General features: G+C 34.1%; 1 protein-coding gene across 1 annotated transcript; it reads right to left on the minus strand.

Moving 5' to 3' along the window:
- Nucleotides 1–511: 511 nt before the first annotated feature.
- Nucleotides 512–4,449, minus strand: LOC103957904 (F-box protein SKP2A). The gene is given in 6 exon segments (XM_048575935.1): nucleotides 512–1,060; nucleotides 1,457–1,598; nucleotides 1,686–1,721; nucleotides 1,723–2,038; nucleotides 3,212–3,572; nucleotides 4,294–4,449. Coding segments are annotated over 5 exon segments (1,158 nt in total). The 5' UTR covers nucleotides 3,502–3,572; nucleotides 4,294–4,449; the 3' UTR covers nucleotides 512–686.
- Between the last annotated feature and the right edge of the window lie 9,119 nt (nucleotides 4,450–13,568).

Below are 13,568 nucleotides of genomic sequence, written 5' to 3' on the forward strand. Positions count from 1 at the left end.
AATGTTTATTATGTTTTAAAAGATGCTAATTGGGTCAGTGTTAAATTTATTATGTTTATACTTAAAATATATATAATTTTATTATAAGTTATAAAATAGAATGACATATATATTATGAAGTATTGGAACATAATGAAAACATGGAAAACAAGCATATAATGTGCTCATTTAAGTATTTGACAAATCTCTTACAATTTATTAAAAAAAATAAAATACAAAATGAAAGTTTTTCTATTTTCTGCTTAAGTGAGTCAATGCTTAGGCGGATCTGGACAGGTGCCAACGCGGTCTAGGTAGGCATCTTAGTAGGTCCATTGGCCCTTTCTTAATTTTTAAACGCCTAGGCATTAATTGGGACGGTAACCAACCGTCCAGGTGGGGATTTTTAGAATAGTGATATAACCATTATCATGTAGAAAATTGCTTTTAAATTTTCTCTCGTTTTCGAAAGAATAGTAGGACGAAATGAATGTTTGAAAATGATTTGCGGGCATTAAAAAATGCTGCATAATTCAATGTCTAAAAGCTGATAACATAAGTCAAGATAAAGTCCGTACGTTACAACAAATGGTTGCTTCCCATTTGCGACCAATATCTTACATCTCAATACAAACATATGTACTGTAGTCAAGGGACCTCGGCCCTTGCAACACTTTTCAGTGTTACCATCATTCTCGTTCATCGGTTCAATGAGCTGAATGAGGAAAGGCGTTGGCGGTGCGGTGAGCTTGGACAGCACAGGCACAATGCACTGACGTCAAATTCATACAGCCGCTAAAGTTGAGGGAATGCCTTCCAGAGCAGGTGTGAAGGGCAGGGAATGAATCGCACACAGCCTGAACAGCAGAAGGGGTGAGCGCTGTGCATTGGCTGATGTTGAGAGTCCTAAGCCCTTCCTCGTCATTCCTGGTTTTCCGGGATTCCCACATTGCCGCAGGCTTGTTCTTCACTAGACTCTGGGCCAAGGAATACATTGCTCTGTCTGTAATGTTCTTACAGTAGTAAAGGCCAAGCGATTGCAAATGAGGACACCTATTTGCCAAAGCAATCACACTGTCATCTGCAGTCAATGAAAAACGGAATCAGACGTGATCACCATCAACAAAACCAGGAAAACTACAAATTTTCAGTGTTCAATTTCTGATCATTCAATTATTCAGGCTCCCTTTTCGGTTGAGATAATATTTTCGGGTCAACCTGTTCATGTCCTAAAAATTTCCCCCAAAACATTAGGGATTGCACTGAGACATCATGAGGTGACGCTACCATGAGGTTAACGATGGACTGTGATAACCAACTCTGAAGCAGCACAGTCAAGGCCATGCAACTTTTCATTATAGCGCCATATACTCCTTTGCAATGCGGACATCAACGCATGCATTTGGAAATATAACATTTATGAAATATGACCACTAAAACCAACTGTAACAGGCAGCAAGTACTGTAACCCAAATACCTGATATTTGGACACAGCCACACAAATCAACAGTTCTGAGTTCAGGGCATCCGTATGCCAAACTCATAACTCCAACATCACGTACATCCTCACACCAACCAAGATTCAGAGACTGCAACTGACTACAGTAACGCCCAATAGCCTGCACACGATCTTAATAGTATTAACAGAGCTATCTCAGTTAATACACACAAAAATAAATAAAATCAATATCTGATCTTTACTTTACCTGCAATGCCCTGTCTGATGCAGTCCTGACGCAACCTACAAAGATTCAAGACTTCCAATTTTCGGCAAAAGCCAGCAAGATATTCAAGAGCAATGTCACTGAATGCCGAGCACCCACTAATGTTTAGTTTTGTAAGATTTGGGCACCCATGTGCTAAGGCATACAGGGATCGGTCACTGAGCTTGAAGCTTTTGCTGAGGTCCAGGACCTGCAGGTCATGACAGAAGTTTGCAATGCTCTCAACAGCACTATCCTCAAGCTGGGGTTTATGATCTTGACGCAGTATTAGAGTCTGCAATCTCGTAAACTTAGGAGCTAGAGATAGGACCAAGCTATTCATGTTCTTGGTGCACCTGAAAACATAGTTAACAAATTAAGTTGGCATTTAGAAAATCTTAAACGGACGAGCTTAAATCAGTTCACAAAGTTCATACAAACATTCACATCACTCATCTCCTTTCTGTAAACAGAGGAGGATTGGCATCTAGGGAAATTAAGTTCTCCACGCCCCGAAAGTATATTCTTAGGCTTTTGATAATTCTAAAATGCTAACATGATTTTTAGTTCCTTTCTGAACTGTGTTTGATTCCGCATCCTTTAAGTGGTGTTGTGCTTCCTTCCATACAAGGAATTGAGCTCTAACGTAAGTGAATGCATCTAGAGTCTAGACCTAGCAAGCTTACCAATTACTGCCATGTCAGTTGAGAATCAACAACATACTTACATATTCTCCCGCTTTGTGTTGGGTTGGTAAGTTTAAGGGAGAGGGAAGGAGAAAAACGAAAATAAAATAGACGCATGATGACCAGCAACTCTCTTTTCCGAACAACCTAAAACAAATTAATACATTAACCTGGATTCAAAATACCTTGTGAGTTCTCAAAGAACTTGTATGTTCAATCATACAAAAATCCAGCTAGATATTAAACAGAATGTATAAACATAAGCATCTATTTCTTCAAACTAAATCTACTCGCACGAGAGATTTATGATAGAATTCATCTATATAGACATCACTAATATGAACAGAGCCTTAAATACGGAAACTTAGTTAATAGAATTTCACCAACTCCAATAAGTTAATTAATCGTAGTCTGTACAACTAGACAGCATGGGTAAGCAATACAATCAGTCTGATCCTGGTCAGGCCTAATGACAGAATCATTTTTTGCATAACCAAAAACAAAAAAAACAAACGCAAAAGAAAAACCAAAAACAATTATTCAGATGACTTTAAATTCATAAAAATAACCGAAGGAATTATATTGTGTTCCAAAGAGCAACAACACCATCAAAAGGGATAACACAAGAACAAATAATTGCATAGCAAGGCGGATAGCGCAATATTTTTCCAAATACCTGATAATTTTGCAAGTTACTAGAACCGAGGGAGTTATTTTCAACAAGTAACACAAGCACAAGAAAAATTGAATTTTCGAAGGTCATATGCCAATAGGTGATGTCAATATATTTGTTCCTTTCTTTGAAAAATCAAAAACACAATATAGAGAAGGCAAAACATATACCATGAGAGGGAGAGGCGAGTAAGGCCCAAGCAAACAGCATCTCTCCAGCCACGGCAGACTCCAGACGCCAGGATCACCGTCTGATCATCCGTAAGCGCCAGGATTTGCATAAGCAGCTCTATCGGAATATCCTTCCAATCAGTGATCATCACCCTTCCTTCCATCTTCATTTTCCCACCACTACACCCACTACCACCAACAGAAGCACTTCCACTTGCACTTGCAAACATCATAAGCTTCTCAAAGCACAAGGTCAAGTCCTCAGCCTTGATGCTTCCTTTTCCCACCATTTCCTAAAACTCTGACCCCAAAAATCCTACCACCACCGCCTTCACAAACCAGCAGAAAAAGTTCCTCCTTTCTGCCACGACCTCAATCAAGAGAGAGAAACAAGGATAAGCATTTACAATTTGCAACACACCTTAAATATTTACAGAAAACCAAAAATGAAAACGGAAGCGGTAAAACGACAAGGAACATGAGTACAACCACAAACCCATTTGTCAACACCTTAAGAAACTTGCAGAGACATAGCAGAATTAGATATATAGTAAAGTAATCCCAATCCAGACTAAACTAAACCCATCACTTTCTAAACGAAAATCAACCCATTAAGTTTTTTTTAGAGAAAAATGAAAACTTCCAAATAAATTATAATATTATCTTCCACCTTGTGATCAGCCTTTGCAAGTTACACCTGAGTTGCAAACAAAAGAAGGAAAATTTTCAACAATCAAAGAGATCCCTTCAAGTTTTTGTTTTCTAAATTTTGAAAGAAACCCCATTTGAGAAACAATCAAAGCTCAAATTAAAATTAAGAAAGGAACAATTTTGACACTGATGAGGAAATGAAGAAGTGAAGATTAAATTTTGGACTCAAAACATGAAAGGTGTAGCTTTGACAGAAATTGAAAACTTTAGCTCTGAAAAATGACACCAATTTGCTGCAAAATTTACAAAAGAAAAAGGAAAGCTGAAAAGTTAAACCGATCAATACCAGGAACAAATATGTGTAAGAAAACAGAGCAGCTAACAAGAATTACATGAAGAAATGGGACAAGATTAATGTTTTGAGAAAGTACCTGAACTGTACAAGGTTGTTGCTGATGATCAAAGTTGCGTGCGGCTTTGTTTTGGTTGTCCTGGTCTCTCCGATGGTTTTCGTGAAGTACAGAAATGAAATACATAAAGAAAGACAGAACTTTTAATATAGTTTTTTTTACTTTTAAATGGTAAGAGAGAGAGAGTAATCCGTAATCAGAGAGAGAGAGAGAGAGAGAGGGAGGGAGGGAGAAGCGTCTAGGCTGAAAATAGGCGACGTGGCACTGCAAAGAGTGTTGATGGTGATATAATTGTGACACCCAAAATCTGCGGTCTTGATTTGTTTGATTTTATCAGAATCCATTGGCGCAGGGACAAGGATTTACATACCAACGTTTGTTATGTGATGAAAGGTTTATATGTTATGCGTATAAAGTAAATATTAATAGATAATAAATATTCGTTTTTATAGTTTAATTGTAGAGAAATCCTCAAGAGACTATCTAAGTGAGATTTTCTATCATTTTACAAATTAACATTAATTTTTATGTTAATATTATAAAACATTAAATCAACAATATGATATGATAAGGAGTTCATGGTGAGTCATATTTTTAAAAGAGTCTCCTTATCATTTCTTAAGTAATAAAAAATTATGTCATAGTAATGTTAGAGAGACCAAATTTCAAAATCAAAATTTGTAAATCAAATGATGTGGATATTGATAATTAGATTATTACATAAGTGTTAATTAACAAACTTATTTTCTATTGATGATACATCATTTGGTTTGTAAATTTAATTTTAAAATTTGGTCTAGCAATACCCTTAGCACATACAAAAAAATGTATCCAGGAGGAAGAGATGATGATGGTGACCCATCGAGAACATATTTGACAAGGAAATTCGAAACGGGAAAATTTTGTACCGAAAATAAAAGAAAGAGGATTGGTGCAACGATTCTTTCTTCTTCAGAAGAATGTTGGTGTCTCGCACATGAATTTTGATAAATAGCTAATTTTGTCTAATCCATCTCTACAAATTAAAAATAAAAGAAAGAAAGAAAAAGAAAAGTGAGAAAAGAAAGAAAAAAATGAACATGAGAAAAATGCATTGGAGTTTTTTACGGTGCAATGGGAAAGGGGTCGAGTGTAAGTGTGGGACCAGAAGGTTCCAATTGTTTAGAACCAAAGCCGCAGCTAAAAGCGATCCCACGCACCCCTCAAATTGTTGATGGTACCTTCTTTAGGATATAGATCCTCACCGGATGGGAATCAAATACATAGTAATCATTGACCAAATATGGTGACTACTGTCATAATTTTTTTAATATATTTCTCATGCAAAGCGAGGATGATTTATTTTAAAAATATAAAAAAGATTCAATTGTAGCTGCACGATTTTTGATGAACAATTACTATGTATTGATCTTCAAGATCTCTAGTGAGGAAATCCAGAAAGGATCTAAATCCCCTTCTTTATACAATGAGTCTCCTTTGCTACACCATTTTTCTACGTTATACACTCACTTTATTCTTTGTCAATTAAATAATTAAACAAAAATTAATGAATAAGATTACGCAAAAATGTATCGAACAAAAAACTATTGTATGATCATCTTTTGTAAGTTGCAGTTTTTATTCTCGATATTAATGTTATGTTTTGGATTATATTTCTTTAGTCATCATTGTACTATCTTATGGTGTTTTTAATAAAAGGATCTAATATTCCAACAAAAAAAAAGCATTTTTGTTGATAGAAAGCTCTGTCCAAAGTCTAATGGAGAGAAAAAACAAAGAAGTTAAAAAAAGTTGATGGAGGCAATTGAACGCGTTGCCATTGTGTGGCTTGTTACTACTAAAAAATAAAAGACTTTTTGTAACATCCCACATCGTTCAGGGGAGTGAATCATGTAAGCCTTATATGTATATTTCCATCTTTACCTAGCATGAGGTCTTTTGGGAGCTCACTGGTTTCGGTTCGTAACTCTATAAAACTTTAACCGTAATTCCGAATTCACTTCTGCTTGCGCTTACGCGTTCGTATCGTTGAGTACTTCAAGAATACACTAAAAGAATATTTAGTACGTCTCATTACACATTGGTCAATGAAAGTCAAAACCTTCACCTCTAGGGCATTTTCGTAAATTCACACTTTTAAAATTAAGAAAATTTTAAAGGTAGGGATGGGTTGTCACAATCTACCCACCTTAAAAAAATTTCATCCCCGAAATTTAAAATAACTTGTTAAATGTAACATACTCGAAACTAGGGAGAAATATGTATGTAAATACATACGCAAGAAGGAAATCTAGTTATAACAACTGCATAAAAGAATATTTAGTACGTCTCATTACACATTGGTCAATGAAAGTCAAAACCTTCACCTCTAGGGCATTTTCGTAAATTCACACTTTTAAAATTAAGAAAATTTTAAAGGTAGGGATGGGTTGTCACAATCTACCCACCTTAAAAAAATTTCATCCCCGAAATTTAAAATAACTTGTTAAATGTAACATACTCGAAACTAGGGAGAAATATGTATGTAAATACATACGCAAGAAGGAAATCTAGTTATAACAACTGCATAAAAATGTCATTCCGCCGCGATTCAGAGTTTCAAGCCTTCAATTCATACTCTCCTTCTCCTTTAGTACAATACTAAAATATACAGTCCTTTATAAACATAAAGTAGAACAATAGATGTATAACAACACAATGTCGAAGTATGTATATAATAAAGTGAAGTAATTCTCACATCCCTGCCCGGGCCCTCACCATATCCCGGACCCGACTCCGCCGTAACACGATATTGTTCGCTTTGGGCCCCGACCACGCCCTTACGGTTTTATTTCTGAAAACTCACACGAGAACTTCCCAGTGGGTCACCCATCATGGGAATGCTCTCGCGCACTACTCGCTTAACTTCGAAATTCTCATGGAACCCAAAGCTAGTGAGCTCTGAAAAAGCCTCGTACTAAGTAAAGATGAGAATATACATATAGAATCCACTTTCCTAAACGATGTGGAATGTTACACTTTTAATTACATTTAGACTCCTTTAAACTGAACTCAAGTCTCACTTAACTCTCTAAATTAAAAAATTTCCATTTAACTCTTGAAACTGAACTTATGTCTCACTTTGCCTCGTGCTATCAAAATTGTCTATTAAATCCTTCAAAATTGTTTCCGTTGCACAGATGAGATGAGACCCATTGTTGCTTTGATGTGTGCCACCTAAGTATCTTGTGGCTGAAAAATTAAAAAACCCTATTTTATAATTAAAAAAAAAATTCTTTCGAAAATAAGAAAAATAAAACTCAATTTTTTTTAAGATGTACATGCCACACGTCTCTGAAATAGTAGGTTCTATTTGTGCTTGGTTAAAGGTTTAATGAATTTGTTAATGAACTCCTGACAATAAATGCTAAGTGAGAGACGAATTGAGTTTCGGAGTTTGTGAGTATGCTTTCAAAAACTAGTTGTAACTATGAGTTTCAAGGCATTTTGCCATAAATAAAATAAATAAATAAATCTGCTATGATCCCCAAAGTGAAGTTAAAATGTAAATTATTATTTTCGTGGGTATGTAATGGAGGAGGAGTGTCCCATCTCTTTTATAATAATTTTGGAAAAAAAGTTTGAACCAAAAAATTGGTTATAGCCTAGGCTTATTGGGCATATTAGCTAGCCTTTCTTTTTCTGGTCAAAATCATCTTCATCTTAAAACAATAATTAATTGTGGCTGATATTCGTGACCGGATGATAGGGAGATCAATTTTTAAATTAAATTGTGTAAATCAAATAATATGATTGTTGATGATTATAGTATTACTTAATGTTGATTGATTTGTTTATGTTTTATTGGTGACATATTATTTAATTTGTAAATTTGGTTTAAAAATTTAGTCTTCCTAACATTATCCTTCATGATCATACAATAAAATGAAAACTTGTTTCTATATTTATGTTGGGGAATGTTAAGGAGACTCTTTCAAAAGTTGGACTCTTCATGAACTCTCTGTCATCTTATATTTTTGGCACAATTTCCGTGCCAACATTATAAAATATATTGTAAAAAACATGAGATATCAGAGAGTCTATAAATAGCTCTAAATTGATCAAATTGAGAGAATCCCATAGCATTTCTCATTTATGTTTGGAGTTGTTTTTTTGGTTCTCAAGGCACCCTAACAAACGAAAACGTAACCATTAATTAGAACCAATTTTTCTAATACAACAAATGAAATCACGTTTTCAAGTTTAAGAAGAAAAAAAAGAGAGAAGACTTTGTTATCTAGTCCACTTGCATGCAGAGAAATGCAAACGAGATTCTCTCAAAGTTGAATGGACTCTCTGCCACCTCATTTTTTTAATATAATATTTTATAATATTAGCACGAGAATTGTGCAAAACATGAGTTGTCAGAGACTCTTTCAAAAGATGCTAAGTCGACTAAATTTGCAAACTAAATTATGTGTCACCAAGAAAAAAAAAGTACATTAATCAATACCTAAATAATAATCTAAAGGTAATGCTAAGAAGACTAAATTTGTCATTTAATTTACAAAATTAGTCTTAACCTCCCTAGCATTATCGCATGCATTATGCTGCTGCCTTATAGATTGTCACTAAGACGAAATCTCTACCTTTTTCAATTGTTCTTTAATTATTTACATTCTTTGAGCATTTTGCCAATTTTTTTCTTTAAATTTGTATTTCAATTCCCATTTTTTCTTTGAACATTTTATATTGATAAAATTCCTCCTAAATTATTATTAATGGGCAATTGTCCACCTAAAATCATGTTTAACAATATTTCACCTACTTTTTGTTAAAATGTCCAATTTCAAGAAATGAAATATTAACTTACAAATAACGAAACACACTTAATGACAAAAATGTGACATTTTTGCATGGAATATTAGATAACGGTAAGCAATACAGTAACGGAAAATGACGATTGATATAGTTGATAGAGAAAATTGGCAACAGGAGAAAAATCAGTAGCAGACAGCAAATTGATGGGATAAATAGGCAAACTTCTTGTCATTTTGCAGTCGGCAGAAACCAAAGGCAACTTCTAACTTGGGAGGTCAGATCGTATTACTAGCTAGCTAGTTTATTTGTTTTGGATTTAACTTCACTGTTGAAGAATTCAAGTTTTGATTAAAAAAATCAAAACTTGAATACAAGTCTAATCGGAATTGGATGTAAGTAGCAGCTGCTGTTGAATTTGTAGCAGCCAAGTCCAGTTCATTTGTTTTTGCTTTAGATGAGACTATATAGCATATAACGTGAAAAATAGGGAAGCAAAGCACGTGATATACATTGACTTCGCTTCTCTCAAAATATAAAAAATAATGTGAGCCATAGTGTCTATTTTTCAGTTAAGAGCGCAACCATTAGAAATTGGTAACTACTGATGTTAATATTGTGGCTGATAAGAGAGGCCTTCATCCCTTAATGGCAATTTAGGTAGCTAATTAAACACCTTAAATTATTTAGGTGGATCATTACCAATCCAGTTTTTCATTCGAAGCATTTCTTTTTTATCTTTAAAGGAAATTCGTAGTTTAAACTACATAATTCGTTTAATTGTTTTTCTGATATAGATTTCATTATATAATTAGATCTAAGTAATGTGGCTTTCCCACACATTAGATGTTGGGGCCCAAGTCGTTTTTAGCCTTGAGGGCACGTTTGGTTACTGGAATTGCATAGGATTATGAGTAGGGATCGGGTTGCAATAGATTGCTTAAGTATATGAATTGATCATGATGTTTGTATGGTCAAAGAATATAATGTTAGCGGGAAATAAGGACTTCGTTCCTTCTTGAAAACGAGGGATGTATTATCCTTCTAGTTATTGACAAATCTCAAGCAATAGAGATGTTAGTTTTAACTAAGAACTCACCGTGTAGAAAGGAAGTTCTTTTAACTTAAGCCACCTACACCAAGGCATGTAGGCAGCTCGAGCCGGGAAGGAAAAATTTAACCCTTGTAGCTGGAGATGGAAAAATTAAGTATTCTTTAAAATAATAATTGTTTGAATGGTTACTTTTATTCCTCCTTGACCGGACGGTTGGACGTGGAATTGTTGTATTTGACAGACAAATCCTACCAAAGTCCGATGCGAGATTGGTGTAGACGCGACAAAACGACGTCGATCGATGCTTGATCGTTAGGTCTCACACTTTAACAAATTAAATCACAGATAATTCCTTTTTCTGGACAAAAAAGTGAAAGCATTCTTATCTCCTTTCACTTCAGCTTTCAGAAATGCATGAGTGGTGCTTCTAGTGGATGTCAGAAATCAAAATTTTGGTCATTATTTTTGGTGGGTGCATATTGCGTGCGTATCTTTTGGTATGTTCTTTTGCCCTTGTCTAGTTTTCATCGACATTTTATATCATATCTTTGTGTTTGTGTCTTCTTCCATATGCCTTATAGGGGGAACGCATTTTATTTACTATCTTGTGCATGAATCCTGCACACCTTCTCGTCTTGATACATTCTATTATCATCTTCTTTACACATGAAAAAGTTTGCATGATTGACTCCATGAAAATTATATATATATTTTTTATTTTAAAAATAGATAATCACATGCATTTTTCTCTCTTCATACATGCATACTCTTTTATTTTTTTGCCATCGAATTGAATAAATTAAATTGAAGCAATGAACATACTTAAGCAAGTACGTATAAAATAAAAAATAAAGAGAAATTAAAGAAATGATCTCTGAATTTTAAATCAATTGGAACATTGATCCCTGACTAAATACCCGTGGTCATTGGTACTTGAAGGAGTGGTGAGTTTTTGGAGAGATAAGTTAACGAAGTGAAAATCTTGAAGGGGGTTTTTGAAAATCTGAAAATCTTTGAAATCAAGCTCATGTTGCTCCACTGTAGTCTGCAACTGGTTTGGAAGGAATATTTAACATAGTTAATGAAAATGACTAATATTTCATATTTTTGATAAATTTAAAGACCAATGATTACGAATGTTTAGTTCAAAATCAAAGTTTCAATTGAATTAAAATTCAGAAACTATTGCTCTAATATTCTCAAAAATAAAATACCATGTATTTATTATCTACTTTCACCTTTTATCAAATTTTTGTGACAATTATTGAGTAGAGTTCTATAGTATATACCCTTATAATAACTAGTTGCGTAGGGGGTTGTCTTTTCTTTGATTTATCTCTTTATGCATGATTTGGTCTTTTTAATGTTACATTTATAATTTGGTTTGCGTGTGAGAATTAGATTAGTTTTTTTGTACTCTTTGACAGGAATAAATAAGTCACCATCTTTCGGTTTTAATGCGTAAAATAATAAAATTCAATGAGCAGCGAAGGATTATTTAGTCAATCGTGCACCACTTTATGTATTTTGGGTAACATTTTGTTTATTTTAATTTTCTTTTCTTATGTGTTTTCTTAAGGGGATGTTTGCTATCAACTCGAGGCCAGCTAGAGCCGTGCATGAACTAGGATTCTTTCCACTTTTCTTTCCATCATCTTTCATTCTTTCTTCTCACATTCTCTTATTTTATCTTTTCTCTTGCTATAAAAAAAATTAGTATAACATATTGACATGATTTAATCATGACCGTTCAAATAAAAAGAGAATGAAAAAAAAAGAAGGGAGAGAATTCTACTCCACCGTGCATGGCTGCTTGCATTGCAAACCTCAGAGTTGAGTGCATAGGCTGAATTCCATCTAATAAAATAAATAAAGAATAATTTCCGTTGCAAGCAACTAAAACCTTCCTTTGTCATCTATCCCGACCCCCTGGCATCTATTCACATTCAGGGGATTGCTTGCGACTTTCTCGTGGTGTCCTTTCGTCACATTTACGGTGGAGTCAATTTTGTTACTGATGCTTTAATCGGGATTTGTCATTCGTCTTTTGACCAATGCACATGGTGTCATTGAATCACCATTGAGGCTCGTTGTATTCAATTTTGGGATTTCTGTAACCTTTCTTGCCTAAGAGGCTTCTCTATGTAATTTGATGCAAGGTGCAGCGTGGTGGAAAATATGTATGAATAGATAGTACAGATAAGTAAGATCTACTATCTTTAAGTGCAAAGAGAGACCTGAAATCTCAAATTTACTTCTAGTACCAGCCTATGATGTAGACAACTAAAAGAACAAAGCAACAAACTCTTAAACAAGAGCATGACACTTAAAAAAACGAGTTTATGATCAAATTCCAATATGATAATTCAAACAACTTTTACCTTTTTTTGCATTACAAATACATGTATTTATAGGCTTACAACTTAAAGTCAGAAATATGAAAAGACAAGGAAGTTAAGGCTTACAATATGACTCCTAAAAAACTAGCTAAAATTTTCAAAAACGTTATTAAGCTAGAAATCTCATCAACCACACATTAAAGCAGAATACATGCTTTATATCTCTAAGAATGCATGTTTTTTAATTTAACACTTAAATCCTAGATGACACCAATTTCATAATAATGCCTCTGTAATTTTTCTTTTCTATAAAAATTCTAAAATCTTCCTTTCTTGACTGATTACTTTCAACGTATTTAAGTATAAGCTCATTAATCATATTCTTAGGTCAAATCAAGTCTCCACAATTTTAGCCACAGTTTACTAACTATTTTGTTTTTAGTTCTTAACTTTTATAAAAAAAATTTAAAAAAAAAAAAAAATTCACACGTTCTTGCTTTTCGCAAGGTTTGGTTGTGCACTACGTCTGTTGGGGTCCTCATACGATTCGATCTAGCCGGATTTAGCTGGATCAATCGTAGATATCCTCTTCTTAACCCTTGATTCGATGTCGCTTGTTGGATTTTCTTGTACATGTACAATTGTATAAACTGTGTAGATAACTTCATGATCTTCCAACCGAGTTTTGAAGAAAAGTAGTGAAAACCAAAGGTTCTAAAAAATGCTAAAAGCTAGTTAAGGGTGGGCTAGGGTCTAGCGCTTAGGAGGCTAAGTGAGGTCCAGCGCCTAAGCAGTTAGGTGGGGGCCTAGGCGAACTAGACGAATTTAAGTAACTTTATTGTATATCATATAAATAAGTGTCTGCTTGTACTTCAAAAAATACATAATTATGTTGGAATATATAAATTGCAAAATAAAATGACATATAGAATATAAAGTATTAGAACATATTGATAACATGGGGAACAAACATATAATGAGTGTTTATTCAAGTATTCAACAAGTCTCTTCATTTTATTGAAAAAAATTAATGCATAATGAAAGTGATTAATTTTATGTCTAAGTGAGATTCCTAGTGTCCAGGTAGTTTTAGGCAGGTCTAGGCA

This window comes from the organism of the source record quoted next, unplaced genomic scaffold (assembly GCF_019419815.1).
Source record: "Pyrus x bretschneideri cultivar Hongxiangsu unplaced genomic scaffold, Pyrus_bretschneideri_v1 Contig81, whole genome shotgun sequence".
In the NCBI taxonomy this organism is placed as follows: Eukaryota; Viridiplantae; Streptophyta; class Magnoliopsida; order Rosales; family Rosaceae; genus Pyrus; species Pyrus x bretschneideri.